Source organism: Centrocercus urophasianus, unplaced genomic scaffold (assembly GCF_019232065.1).
Source record: "Centrocercus urophasianus isolate 14NV4802_14NV808 unplaced genomic scaffold, USGS_Curo_1.0 seq_19, whole genome shotgun sequence".
Lineage (NCBI taxonomy): Eukaryota > Metazoa > Chordata > Aves > Galliformes > Phasianidae > Centrocercus > Centrocercus urophasianus.
Genome location: NW_024884744.1, coordinates 7,455,980 through 7,470,997, shown reverse-complemented (window position 1 = coordinate 7,470,997; position 15,018 = coordinate 7,455,980). Strand labels below are relative to the sequence as shown.

The 15,018-nt window shown below is 38.8% G+C and overlaps 1 protein-coding gene across 6 annotated transcripts in view; it reads right to left on the bottom strand.

The window, feature by feature from the left end:
* Window positions 1-225: 225 nt before the first annotated feature.
* Window positions 226-15,018, bottom strand: part of ATP11B (ATPase phospholipid transporting 11B (putative)) — a 58,662-nt gene continuing 43,869 nt past the window's right edge. For 2 of the 6 annotated variants that reach the window (XM_042820779.1, XM_042820785.1), the window contains 3 exons: window positions 9,775-9,925; window positions 8,140-8,273; window positions 226-4,534 (listed from right to left, as the gene is read on the bottom strand). In XM_042820779.1, coding sequence (XP_042676713.1) covers window positions 4,453-4,534; window positions 8,140-8,273; window positions 9,775-9,925 — 367 coding nt within the window. In that variant the 3' untranslated portion in view covers window positions 226-4,452. Of the gene's footprint in view, window positions 4,535-8,139; window positions 8,274-9,774; window positions 9,926-11,297; window positions 11,421-15,018 lie in introns of those variants that run through there. The other 4 variants (XM_042820780.1, XM_042820781.1, XM_042820783.1 and 1 more) reach the window with 4 other exon arrangements.

Sequence of the window (15,018 nt, the reverse complement as noted above, 5' to 3'; positions counted from 1 at the left end):
AGTCTGTCCATGTGCCTGTCCATCTGTCCAACTGTCCATTTGTTTCTATCTGTCCATGCAGCTGTCTGTCAGGCCCTCAGGTTCTATGTCTTTGTGGAGCTGTGCAGCCCTGTTGGACTGTTCCCGTCTCCTCCTCTGTGACTGAAGGGGGGGATAAACGGGGGGGCAGCCTCACTGCTCTCAGGTATCTTTTCCTCTGACCCGTAATTAAAACAATGACTCAGCTGTAAGCGAAAGTTTTATTTAATAAATATAATTCATTTCCATAAACCATAAAGCAACTTCTACTGCCCGAGCTGCACGATGCGCAAGCACACAGATGCGCTGTCAGCGTCAGAAGGAACACGAGGCAGCCACAGTGTCACAGGTCCAGAATTCTTAGAACTAATTATTGCTACAGTTACCACTTGCCTGTGATCCTTAATTGCCTAAAATTAAGGATCGACTTCGTTAACATGGTACCCTCACATGCTTTTCCTATTCATGTTGGTTTTTTTTTCTCAAAAAAAAAAAAAAAAGGAGCAAGGAGAACTCGATGTCCCTCCCAGGAGGAAGGAGTGATGGTAAGTGTGCATAAGAGGTGAAATCTACAGTAGGAACATAACTGGAAATTTAGAAAGTCACTTCCTTGCATCCTCTTCGTATCTGAAAGCGAACCCCATTATAACCCATACCAGCAACAGAGGAAAACAGTGATATATGTATATATTTTTTTAAAATTCATTGCCACAATGCAGAAAAGATGAGAATGACTGAACTCTGCTGCTACTCCAGGTAAAAGTGCTGAGGAACATACACACTGCATCCCATTTGGGTGAAGCGTAGGATTTCTTTTAGGCAAGTCACACTGCTGTAATCTGCAGTATTTTCCATCTCTTATCACTTCATATTACATATAGAGATCTTTGGCCCACGGCCCATCAGCTTTTATTCATGTCCATGCATTTATACAAACCAGAAACAGCAACAAAGAAGTCGTATCTACAATGACAATTTTATATACTTATTGTAGAACAGCGAGGTAATATGGCAACACCTAGAGCAGGGCAAATACATCAACGTGATGAGAACATTCCTTTCAACGAAAGCCACAGAAGCGTGGGCAGCAGAGCCAGTGCTGACATCTCTATGAGCAGCTGAACAATCTAAGGGAAGCAGAAGCCTCGCAAATACCGATGCGAATGCATTTAAGCTGATCGAGGGCAAGAGTGAGGTGGTGCAGCCATGAGCATCCCATCTTTCCTCCTGTTTGTAAATTGAGCCAATCAAATAGGAAGCAGAAACCAGAGAAGTCATACCACTGGAAGCAAACAGAAGCAAAGAACATACAAACCAGCCAACAATAAAGAGTCACAGAAAGAAAGAAACAGCCTGCAACAAAAGTCTAAGTAGGAAATAATTTAGAAACGAGAAGAGAAGGCTGAAATTAATCCATATTTCAGGATGGCTGGTTCACCCAGCTCTAGGAATGCATCTCCATTAAAAAAAAGGTAGAACAAAGCAGGTGCAGTGCTGGTGGTTATAGCTATTAAGTAAGTAAGTTATTTTCCAGAGCAAAAGAAGGACAGCTTAAATGGCTCACAAACACATGATGCACTTTTGGACACTAAATTTCAATAAGTATGGAAGTGTCAAAGAAAACAAAACTATTAAAAATAATATAGACTACTGATTCAACAGCTTTGAGACAGACACTTCTAACACTAGAAAATGAGACTTTTTTCCCCCCAGTATAGAAGCTAGTCATAAAAAAGAACGTTTGGAAAGTATTACTAAAGGTTCCAGTAAGAAATTATGGTTGCCTAATATATACGCACTCTGAGTTGAGCTGCATAATGTTTTGTACTAGAAAACAAGAACTCAGAATGAGTTCTTCCTTCGCTTTTTTTTTTTTTTTTTTAAATTCCTTCCTCCATTGCCTTAATACACAGAATATTTTAAGCAGAATCTACACACATTCTAGTTTGTGAATAAACTGGAACATATTCCCACTCCCTCTTTGCTGCATGGTTAAAAAGCCAAAGTCTGGTAACTTGCTTTAACGGACTGCTTGCTTTCCTGCCACGTTATGGGCTTCAAGGCTGAGACCCAGCTCTATCATAGTTCTTTATTTCCTTCCTACAGCACAGTCTCCCTCACCATTGAATCAGAGAGCTGAATTCTTCTTTGAATGGAGTAAGCTGTATTTTGTGCTGTCATCTTTGTCAAGACTGACTGACTTTTACAGTAGACTCAGTGCACGAGTGTTTCATACACTTTAACTGTCAGAGAAATACACAACAGCTTTCTTCCTTGAGCAAAAGCAATTCTCAATCATCTGTGACATATTTACAAAAACATATGGTCCTAACTAAGTGTTTGCCAGACCAAAAATCTGGTCATGTGCAAACTGATTCTATACTCATTAAATGATAAATTACAGGTTTAACTTGTACTGCAAATAGAAAAATATACCTTGGCAGACAGATGGATTCTTAAGTTCTTCCTGAACAGTTTAAATGCGTGTTTCTTCGGTAACCTTACAAACACTGGGAAAAGGGAAAGCAGGGGAAGAGGGACAAGAGGAGATGGAAGGTTTTAAAGAAATACATATAATCAATGTAAATTATTCTTCAAGTTCAGGACTGTGAATCTTCTGTGTACATAATTAACATACTTGTATGGTAAAAGCCAACAAACATTTCTGTACAGAGCCTGACCCAATCTAAGTGTTCGGAGTGGGGTTGTCAAACCCTCTGACATTCTGACAGAGTGAAGCACAGTGTCTATTTCCACACATGGTGCACCAGCCAGACACACAGATGAGCTAGCTAATGAGGCCCAACAGTCACACACTCTGCCTGGGTGCTGTGGGTGACAGACAAACACACACTTCTCAACAGTGAAACATGGTGGCTTACACACAAAAGATATGACAAAACAGCAGATATCTGTTAGAGTTTTTAGAGACGTCTTAGATATTGATGTCAGATAGAAGACTGTCTCAGAATGAGAAACTGCTAAGACAAGTAACTTACTCAGGCCAATAGGGGAAACCCCTGCAGGTGTGCTGAGAGCAGCTGCTGGTTTTGTACTAATCTCAAGCTTAACGGCATCTTCAGTTAAGAAGTTGTTACAGGAGCTATTAGCTATTTACAGTCTGTTTGATCAAGTTTCTTTCACTGAGAATTTTAATACATTGCTTTTTACCTTCTGCTGGCTGGCAGGAAGATTCTTTCAATAGTGATAGGACTTCAGAGACTGACTTCAAACTGGATTCCCAAACAGGTGTCCAAACACAGCAGCATTTTTCCTGGCCTGCACCTGAGGACTACCTAAGACAAAGCTCTAACCTTCATTTAGCTCTCACATATAAAGAAAGAACCCTAATAGCTCTGGCCAACACAGCAGAACAAAGAGGCAAATGTTGTTATCCTTCCCCAAACATGAAGACACATTTATTTAAACTGATGAGAAAAAAAAAGTACCTGCAAGATGTATCATGTACCATTCAAAGCTGCATTGGTGCAATTTGTTTTTATTGACATACTTAGGTATCAAAACACTGCCACCAATGTCTCAGATTCTTCAGATATATGAAGATAATTAAGCATTAATTGCATCTTCAACGTACAATGCGGCCAAATATAAATACATGAAAAAGAATAAAACATGCAAAGGTTCACCAACATTAAAAGGATTCCTCACTCAAAAATTTATGCTAGTGAGACACCTGCACGAGCCACTGCTTCTTACCCATTTTTCCACATCAAGTTTGTGACTGGTTAATGAAACGCTTGTTAGAGAAGATGACTGGCTTTGAATCACACTTCAAGAAAACAGTGACCTGTTAAATCCTCACGACTCCAAATGACCGATGCACGCTGTTTCTCAAAGTGATGACTGATAAAATTGCCATTCGTACACCAGCACAAATATTTGAATAATATTTATCTCTAAAATTACTGAGTATTTAAACACTTTAGAAACCGTCCATGGAAACAATAATCTGATCTGCAACCCGCTAAGATAGCAGCTGTAAAAGACAGTTCAAACTCAGTGCGTGTGCAGTAAAGGGCAATCTAATTTCATTATGTTCCACTTACGTTTCATTGTGCAAGTTCTATTTGATCGCTTGCATTTGGGAGAAGATTTTGCACTGTGTTGTACCAGCATCTCAAATATCAAATACAAGGTTCCAATCTGCTAATATGGTAACAAAAAAGATTTAATGGTGAGAGCTGAAAGTGTTTCTTATCAAAAAAATTTAGCAATTTGTGGATATCATTAGAAAAAATATTGGAAGCAAATACAGTCCAGATGACCGCTATGCTTGACTACAGGACAGCCAGTTTGCCTTTAAGTCACACTAGTCCTGCCTAGGGCAGGGATGTAGAACTGTACTCCCTTCAGAACCTACTACAGGTACGTAAGCACCACTTGGCTTCCACAAGGTATTTACAAATGTCCCTGTTAACAAGTGGATGAGTCCATTGTGGAGAGAGTCAAGATGCTTCTGTCGTTGGCATAGAAGGGATCCGATGAACTCCATGATCTAAAGTAACAATAAAAAAGAAGTTTGGCTGACTGGGAACTTACAAGCTAGAGGCAAGGAAAAAAGTCTATGAAAGCAAAGATAAAAGTGTTACGAGATTAGGCTCATGTAACCCTTTAAAAGACTTAGCCATTATTTCATATTTCACTTGCAATTCATTTTAACCCTTGAAAGTATACTGCAATTAGTAAATCCAACTATGTAGTTAACACTTCCAAATTTGCAAGAAATGTAAAGTTAATCAGATGTTTTCATTGCTTTGAGCTGAAATGACCACAGGCCTCGAAGGCCAGCTTTACGACTACATTTTTAGTACGTGCCTCAAGCAAAGAAAACAAATGTTGCACACCTAAGCTGAGGCACTGAGAACAGTGCGGTTCAACTGCCTGAGGACATTCAAGTACAGCCTTGCAGAATGCACAGCCAGCCACAGTACGTCAGTTCATGGGTGTTCTGATGTGAAATGCTGCCTAAAGTCACACGTGGGCAAAACCTTATCTACAGACATGAGGTTATTCCAACTCTCACTGTTAAATTTGAAAGTTAAAATTTAAGGCATCGAAAAGCTAACATGGCTTCTGGTTCAGATATGATCTCCCAACATCTTTCCCTCAAGGACAGATTACTGTTTCTACTACTGCACAGCAACCACGGTTCTCCACTGAACAGCATTATAGGACTGTATGTGAAAAGCTGAAAAATAAAAGATTGGAAGGCAGGGAATGTAAGATCTTTATCCTCCAAATGTGTCTTCTCTGTCAGAAATCTGCTGTTTCTTCAGAACTTTTACATGCAGTGCTTTGACACAAGTACCACTCATGGGAGAGCCAACAACTCATAATGAATCTTACACGAATGTGAAGTGATCCAGAATTCCTAATGTTTTAGTGACTGACAAACTGACAGACAATTGAATGGGACAGACAGACAAAAATGCATTCTTGCTATGGCACACGGTTCACATTCTAACCAGCGAGTGAAACTATAGCAAATACTTCTTAAATGCATTTCACAAGCATAAACTACTGTATTCCTGTAGCCCTCTACTCCAAGCATTTGTACAACTTTGATCCAAAGTTTCTAGGAAAATTTCATACCATATTTGATTTCATGTTCTCATACTTGACAGAATATCATACTTGACAGATTATAATGAGCATAAAATACAACACAACCTATGACATCAACACTGTTTTAAGCACTGCTCTTCATTGCACAGCACGCTCACAGCCAATCTGCAGCTCCTCCTGGCTGAACACAGAGCTGTTTTATGAAGCACACGTAATGCACAAGACTGAACTGCTCAGGATCACAGGATCCTCAGAAAACATCAGTTCCTAAGTTCAATGAAAGCGGCCTAGGACTTAAGTTTTACAAACACTTCTGAATTGCCAAACAGCTTTGCTAAGCACACCTTCAGCACTTTTCAGTTTGTAACTGTTGAATGTGATTACAGCGGAATTAAACTGATGCTTATTATCTGGCAAGTGTAAGGGAAGAACGTAAATAGCCTTGACTTTTAACAGTACCCTGACTATTAGACTAGCTTTTAAGTAATAACGCAGTATGGATGGAACTGAAGTCACCAAAGAAAGCAAGCAAGAATTACATTTTAAGGAGCATTCTTTCTAGTTCTCCTGTTCAGAAAATTAAGGGAAACTAGAAAGTAGTTCTGAATAATTTCAACCACAGGCAGAAACAAAAGCTACAGAGCTTCAGGCCCTCAGTGCAGCACAGGACAGTTCTGCATGAACATTAAACGCTCTAAAATTACAGAGCTAACTGGAACTTCGTTTGAAAAAGACATGGTAAGCAGTCAAGAAACCTGAGAAAAGCTACCTTCAAAAACTGACCAATATTCTGTCAAATATGATTTATATTCAGTATATAGTTTTAAGCAAGTTCCTGAAGAAAGTCAGTATATACTGAGTGGAAAAAGAGAAAAATTGTAAAGATGAAAATGCATTGCAGGAAATAAAACAGAATACCTACCTTGTATAACTACACAAGTTCTTTACAGGGAAATGTAAACCAAAAAAAAATTGCTTCTGATTAGATAACAATGAATTTTAAAAAGCAGCATGAGAAGTTCCTCATTTAGAAAGCACAGCTTTACAAAGAAATAGAAAAAAAGAAAAACCCAAACAAACCAAGAGCTTAGAGCAATTACCATTAAAATGTTGATTTTCAGATCAATTAAATGCTCATCTTGTAGATTAAAAATTCTACTAAATTGTTTATTTTATACATCATGCTCACCTTCTATACAGCAAATTTTAATTAAAAGTGTACTTAATCATAACAGTTCATTTTTCATACAGAATGAAACGTTGCATAATTATTCCCTGGACGCGTAGAAATGTTGAATAAATTTCATGAGCAAGTCAGATGAGAAACCAACTGAAATCGCAGGCAGTGCTCAGCGCAAGAGCTGGAAACAGGGACGCAAAATCAGAACTGACAAAGCTCGTCAGTGAAAACTGCCCACACCAGATTTCATACTGAATGAATGATATCACGACCTTTAGCTAAAAGTGACAAAGTCAAACACAAAATAAGTTTCCTTGAAAACACATGAAGCAGAGCTCTTTCAGGTTTACCTTTTGACCGATGAAAGACCATGACATCATTCAGGCATTGAGAGATTACGATGTACAAGAGACTATAATTATTTCTACCCCCAAATATTTCCGTATTTATTAGACAGCCCTCTCTATTTTGAAGTGGGGGGATGGCACATAAGCAGGTTTACTGAGAGCTTTTATCCCCCCGCTTTGCTCACTGCAAGAGCAGTCTCGTTCCTCTAAAGTATTTGATTACTCTAAAATGCTTCTATCCCACTGAGGTTTGTCTCACACGTGGTTTGTGGTTTGTGAAGGAAAAGATTTGTTTAGCACATACTTTGGAATGGCACATATGACTTTGACACCTTCTAGAACTGAAAAAAAAAACATTTAAAATTATTAGAACCGGACGTTCTGTTCCGTTAATTACCGATTTTAGAAATAGAATATAAAAGTTATACTACAAAAATATTTAATCTCCATATCAATCAATGGCTGAAAGATTTAAAGACTTTCCTTGTAACAATAAATTTATACTTAAGGAGGGGAGTGTGAGCCTTTAGTATATCTTCAGGAGTAATGCAAGCTCCAAGGTAAATATTTGGAGGTTGTACATCAAGAACCATGGGGAAAAGTCTTTCGACTTTACAAACAACTCCTGATTCGTGAAGGCAAAAAAATAATAATCATAAAACAGGAGAAGAAAAGCAGCAGCAAGGCTTGATTATCTGAGGAGAAGAACGTACAAAAATCAAGAGAAATTAAGACAGATACAACTCAAGAACTTCTACTAAAGTCAAACTAAACAGTTCAACAGAAATCGTTGAGAACCGTTTTTCCCCCTCCTGATCCCAAAAGAAAACACGCAAAGAGAAGCAAGAAACTTATCTTTTAGGGTGAATAAAGTACAATAAAACGTTGCACTTCCTACTTAAAGAGAACCTGCAGCTGGTTTGCTACGCATCTATAGCTGCAGGCTCATCAGGTTCCAGTTTATAGGAGAATCGTCTGCAGCAAAGGCTATTGAGAGAAATTCCACACCTGTTGACCCGGGTTGGACTACATCTTCCCATTAGTCGTTCCAGCATTCTTCTAATAGATGTGCATGCTGTTTCCCCATCTGAGAAGCAGCACATGGAGTCCATGCAGTTGATACTTGAACCTGTCTCAGTAAGCTGGAAAGATAAAAAGAAAAAAAATATATCAGTATTTGCAGATTCTATCAATAAAGATGTCATCAGATATCACTCAGAAAAGGGAGGTTTTCATTAAGTTAGTGTTGAATATTTTTCAGTCTTACAGAAGTACTACAGCCATGTTCATCATTTCCCTTCCTAATGCCTAAATGCTAACATTTGATCTTCCCAACGTTCAAATGCAGTCTTGCTGAGCACATGGAAATTCTTTAGCACCATCTCAGCTTAAAATGAAGAGAAACTGGTTAGCAATTCTCTGTATAGCTGTAATGAATCTCTGGAGTTTGAGCCGTCCAGCCTTGATTAGCCTCAGTAGAGGTACAACTTGTACAAACTTCAGGTCTACTCCTTTTTAAATATCTATCATGAGAAAGCTTCAGATCAAAGCTGCAAACAGTGCAGCAACATGATGGTAAGTGTTAACTATTCCTCAAGAAGTGCAGAATGCAACTTTCAGTAATAATTTATAGCCTAGCAGTTCCATAGGTACCCTCTTGGCTTGGTAAGAAAAGCAAATTCCTGATTTTGTGAATATCCTACATAAATACAAGTAAGACTGATGTTAAAAAGGCTTAGTCAGGCTCATGCTACTATGAGGAACTAGTCAACATTAGCATAGTATGCTATTTTTTATTCTTAGTGCATGAGAAAGAGACTCAAACAAAATGAAAGAAATTATACAGACACAGAGGAGTTTACAGAGGAGTGCATCTATGAGTGCACTTCATTGTTCTTGAGCACCGGTCAATTGCAGCAGAACTAAAATTCAACTGAAATTTGGCACTGCTGGGCAGAGAATATCCCAAACTGACTGCATTACTCTTTTCAAAAAGAAATACAAAAGCAGCGTGTGGTGATTCTTTCTAACTTAACTTAAAGCTCCCCATGAGAGCATCCTGTCAATCAAATGCCAAACATGCAGGCTAAACTTAAGCATCCATTATCCACACCTCACTCTCACAAACCCGTGAATGAGGAGAGCTGGGGAGAAGGCGTCTTAGTCTATGGCAGAGCACAGCTCACTTTTAAGAACTCCCCCCAACATTTTACCGTCTGACAAAACATCACTGTATGTCTGACTTTGGAAACCAAAGCCTCAATTTCTTTCACACCATCTGTACTTGCTAAATACTGGAGGAAAGCAAAGCACCTCAGTTTGATCTCAGAGAATAGTTTTTGCTAGGAGCAAACACCTTCCTTCCTAATTCCCTAAAAAACAGGGGACCGAGAGATTAGTGTTTTGTAACAGTTTCTATTTTAGAAAGCAGCAGCAGCCAAAAGAAAGAGAAGGCTTTTGGAAATCCAAGAGAAAAAAAACAACTGGTATGTTGGGGGGGGCACACAAGCAGAAATGGGGCCACATGCATTGCTTCCTATACTTGCCCCTTCCTCAGCTCTGCTCTACATTCCCCACGATCCTTCCAGAACCTTCTAGCCACACTGCTCAATGCTTGAAGGAAGGTCAGCTTCATCAACTTACAGAAAAGCAACAAGGATTACAGACTGAAACCTTTGATGCAGTTGCTGTGTATCGGATGCCATGGACAAGAAGTGCAGTCAGAACTCCCACTCGTTCTGGAGGTCTTCCGGACACGTTAACATTTACTAACACAATGAACTTCTGTAAACACCTGGGAGACAGGAGCATTGCAGCTGACAGTTCTGAAGGGGGTTTTGATTACAACAAGAATAAAACGAAGGGCTCACGTCCCTGAATTCCCTTATCTGACAACCATCACATCTATTCACAACTATACTGTCAAAGAAGATACCGTGATAAGGAACAGCATAATTTACAGCAGTGCAGTGAAAGCAAAAATGACCTTCACAGCAATTTCATAGTCACAGAGCATCCGACAATAAACTACATAGAGCAGAGGGAAGTCCTAGCAGAAGCAAGGAAGCAAGCTTCCTGCTGCACATAGAGCCATCTGCACTTTGCGTATGCTGCAATGCAGAACAAATTCTCAACATCCCTTCCCCTAGGATTTCAGAAGTCCTGACACAGAGTGGTCCAAGATATCATTAAAAGATGGACACGAGTTGGAACCAACTCGTTCTCAAGGAGTGAGCCTTCAGTTCTGGATTTTAGAGAAATGCTCACAGCTCCTCAGTAGAATCTCATTTGCTCTTCTCAAGTATTGAACACTGGGCTGTGAACAATCTGGTCTAGTGGGAGGTGTCCCTGCCTACAGCAGTGGGTTGGGAAGAGAGGACCCTAAAGGTCCCTTCCAACCCAAACCATTCTGTAATTCTGAGTTACCAGCTAAAAGCTGGGATCATGCTTGAACCATGATTTATGGAAAAGCTGTTGTTATCCTTTAAAAAAATAACAACTATGACCTTATATAGCCTTCACACATTTATCAAATTCACAGCTAAGTCTAAAATAACACAGGGCAAGCATTAAGGACACATGAAAGTACATTCTATTTTATGTGTAGGTATGTTGTGTACCATTGTCTAGCAAGCATGGATTTTTATATTTATGCCCACAATACAGAAGGAAGATATATTATGGTAAAGACTCTCTTTTCTCACTTTCCTCCCTATGGCAGAGGGTTACAATCATAGGTCTATATCCAAGTAAAACCTGGCATGGCAAGGCAGTAGAGCATAATAAATTTCTGAAGAACTGAAATGCACCCAGAGGAAATGAAAGGCAGGAGAGTCAAAGCTTACCAAATTAGAACTTGGAAAAATACCTGATATTTTTCACATTTGGGCTGGAAAAAAAGTGTTTTCATACATTAAGATTTGAGATCACAATAACATAATACTTCATATGATAATGGACTGTTTCATGTAATAAATCAAAAAGTTGAAATGCTGAATTAAAGAAAGATTTCATTTGAAAAAGAAAATCAAACACACATATTGTGATGTAAATTTTCTTGTAGATATAAAAAAATATGGGTATTTCGGAGATGGCTCTGTGACTGTCCACAGAATGATATATAAAAATAAATATACACACACAGTAGGGTAGAGTGGGAGTACTACCTAGTGAACGTAAGAACTGTCCTGTAGGCTAGATGGATCTAGCAGTTGCCTATTGTCCTCCCCTCTGTGCTTGCTTTCAGCAAAGTCACATGCTGAGCTGACTGAACCCTTATCTTCTTCCATCTAGAAGGACAGAAAAGCAACAAATCTTATAAAGAACCATGCTTGCATCGCTTTACAACAGTCACCATATTTATATAGGAACTTTGATTCTACAGATCTGTTCCTGAGAGAACAGAGCATATTTACACAGAAAAGGTAAATGTTTTTGAGTTAACTGTTAACTCAAACACAGGTTATCAGTGCACAAGTATTATAAAAAATTGGTATTTTTGTGCACCACAGACTACAGAAGGGGAAACACAACAAATCTGAAATCTATTTGAAATTTTCAAATTCTGGTTTCAGATTCAGGTTTAGATGTTTTCCCTTTCCAACAAAAAGGAGCACTGCAGTTTGTCCATCTTATTGTTCTGTTTGCCACACAAGAGACATTTCAACTAAACATTTCATCACTCTGAAATACGCAGTTGGGACTTACTCAACAGGAAATACCTTTAGCCCTGTACATCAAGGTAAGAACACTGCAGGTTATCTTCCTGCTCCTTGCTCCCAACACGTTTGATGCCATACAGACGTTACGGAAGATACAGGGAGTGGCTACTGCTATTCCACAATTAAGCAGAAACTCAGTTCTCTATAGTAAAGCCCACTCTTATTTTTGTTTGTTTTTAACCCATAACATATTATGTACCCAAATATCAAACAATTAGAAAGCTTCAGAATTTTAAGAGAAAATATGAGTAATGACATCCAACAACTTCACTGGCACTTCCGGTTTCAACATTTTTCTAGATTTTCTACTCTTCCTCTTTGAAATAAGTCAATAAATTGGTATTTGTAAGCCTGCTTGATCCAAAGAATTACAAAAAAGTGTCTACATGAAGTACACATGTGACTGAAGATAAGTAAGAAATAATCTACTCTTTTTTATTCCTTCTTCCTATGAAAAGTTCTGTGGATTACCTCACAGACCAGCACCACCCCATGCTAACAATTAACAAACCTGTAAAGGAAAAGCTCACAGACTGTTCAAAGTACAGCAAATGAATGTGTTCTGAGATATTTCACTAGTGGGCATTTGCATAGGCTTCTCGGAAATTTTAAAGTGTTTTCTATAAGGAATATATGAAGAAACAGGAAACTTCCTGCTCTGATTTCTACGCAGCTGCTCTGGATCAGATGCGACAGCTATTTGGAGAGAATTAATACACAATAGCAAGTAGAGAAAAAAAAAAAAACAGACAAGAAATGAAGGTCCTGAAGCTAGGGCAAGGAGTTACATCACAGACAACCAAAGCAAGCAGATCTATACAGAAACGAATGAAAAACATGGCAACAACAGAGTCACAGCAGGGCAGATGGGGAAAAACAGTCTTGGCTGTGCTACAGAAAATGCTAGTGTTTGAGAGCCCTAGAGAAAATGTTACACACCAGTGGTTTCCCTAAAAATAAAAACCTTGCCTGCGATTTTCATTTCCCTGGCATTTACTGTTGAAATGTAGAATGTAAAAACTCAATGAAGACAGTTAATTCCATTGGTGATTAGAATTAGAACATGCATCTGAGCAACATGTCTCACACATAGCGTAAGATTTCCGGCAGTTCTTATAAAGCACAGACACTGCACGTATACATTCACAATCCTCACACATCAACTTTGTTTATAAAGAGAAAAATGATATGAGATATAAAGGGGCCTACTTAATAGCCCAAAACAATATTTCACATGCTCCTAAAACTTCAACAGAGATGGCTACAGAGGCAAGAGGATTTTGCTGAAGAAATAGGCCATCAACGTCTGCTAAAGCACAAAGCCTGCACCTGAGTGTGCTGCCTCATCTCCTCTTCCTCCCACACTACAGCAGTAACAGTACAGCTCACAGGTGTTTCACAGGCATGCACAAGACTGCATTTCTGACTTACAGAAATCACACGGACGCTCAGCAGATCCCGCTAAAAGCACTTAACTTTGTGTACACCCGAGTGTTCTTACAAGCTCCTAACTTTTTCTCCAAATTTCCTATCCACATAAAAACTGGCGATAGCATCACACATCTTAATTTTCATTGGTAAACCTTCACTGTAGTGTTGGTAAATCACCACAACAGTAAGCACATAGGCAAAATGAGGCATAAGTCAGTTAAACCTGGCACTATACTGAGGTTTTAAACAAGCAACACAACTACCAGAGTCTGCTTATCAATCCACATGCAATTTGCAGCTAGAAAGGCTGCAATTACTGAGCGGGCACACAACTGAGCTGTGACAATCAGCCATTTCCTACAACACTCGCCAAGCAGCTGCTTGGTTTCCCATTCCTACAGCTTTCCTTGCTTTCTGTGCTCCGCTGCTATTGGAAATGAGCTGCCTGGGACGCCACAGAAACTAAACCATCTCCATCCCAAATTAGTTTTTACTTAGTCTAGTGAAGTGAGTGGTTTTTATCTATTAATTGGTTTTCCCATTAGGCAAGGATTCAGAGAGTAGCTTCTGAACTTTATCTGGAGATTTTAATAAGAACTAGAGAAACCCCAGTCCTTGTTCTCTCTCTTTTCGCACGTTCTAATTCCACCTGGCAGTGTAAGACTCTGCTTGTATTTTAGGTACCCATATTAGATACTCAGTTCAAAAGTTCTTACACACGAGAGAACTGGATTTATGTACTCATGGATGAAAAAAATTTTTTTTTCAACTCTTCCTTAAGGCAGTACAAAGAAGACGCCCTCATATCAGCAAGACATCATGTATTGTTAAATGGTAACTATGGTGCTGCATCCCTAGACAGCTCGACTTTTCCTTCACCATTTAGCTGCTCAACTCTTAAAATGTACTTCGTTTTGAAAAGTTTAACAGAATCTTTTGCTGAAAAACCTTTAATGCAGACATCATTTACTTCAACAACCCAGAAAGAAAACAAGCTTACTGAAAATATATTTCACTCAAAGTTTTAAAATATAGATTATTTATGTTACACTGGTAAACCAGGAATTTAAGAAGTTGACCTGTAAAAAAGGTTTTGCAGAGAAACCTCCAGAATATACTACTAAGTTTACTGATGTTGGAGAGGTGCTTATACTGCAGTTTTTGCTTCTCCTTTAAAGCTAGTAAGTGCTAGATTTAAAAACACTGCCTCCCTGGGGTGTTCAGCAACCTAAATGGTAGGATTCCTGTTGTGTTTCGCAGTGTGACGTAACAGCTAAAACCTGTTAATAAACCATTTGAACAGAATGACCACATTTTTCCCAGCAAAGGCACAGTACGTTGAGGAGATAGAAAGCTTTTCTTTTTGATCCTTCTCCTTCTTTTAAAGGACTTTCATTGTTTCAGTTAACCATTGAAAGTACTCTTACAACACATTCATCATTTCTTCTGCTTTTCCTTACTTAAGCAAAGGGGAATGAATGCCCTGAAACCTGTGCCTGATGCTGCTAGCATCCATTTTCATGTTTTTAGACAATAGTCAGCTAAAAGCTATGTAAAAGAAACCAGTTCTCTGCATTACTTCTTAGCATAGAATAGAGACGTAGGTAAGTGTCAGTAATAGAAACAGGTTCAGACATTACTGGTGTGTCAGGATGTTTCAGACAGAATCATTTTTTGATCTGAATTCTGCAACACGAATATGCTTTAATCTTTGCTCGAATAATTTCCTACCATT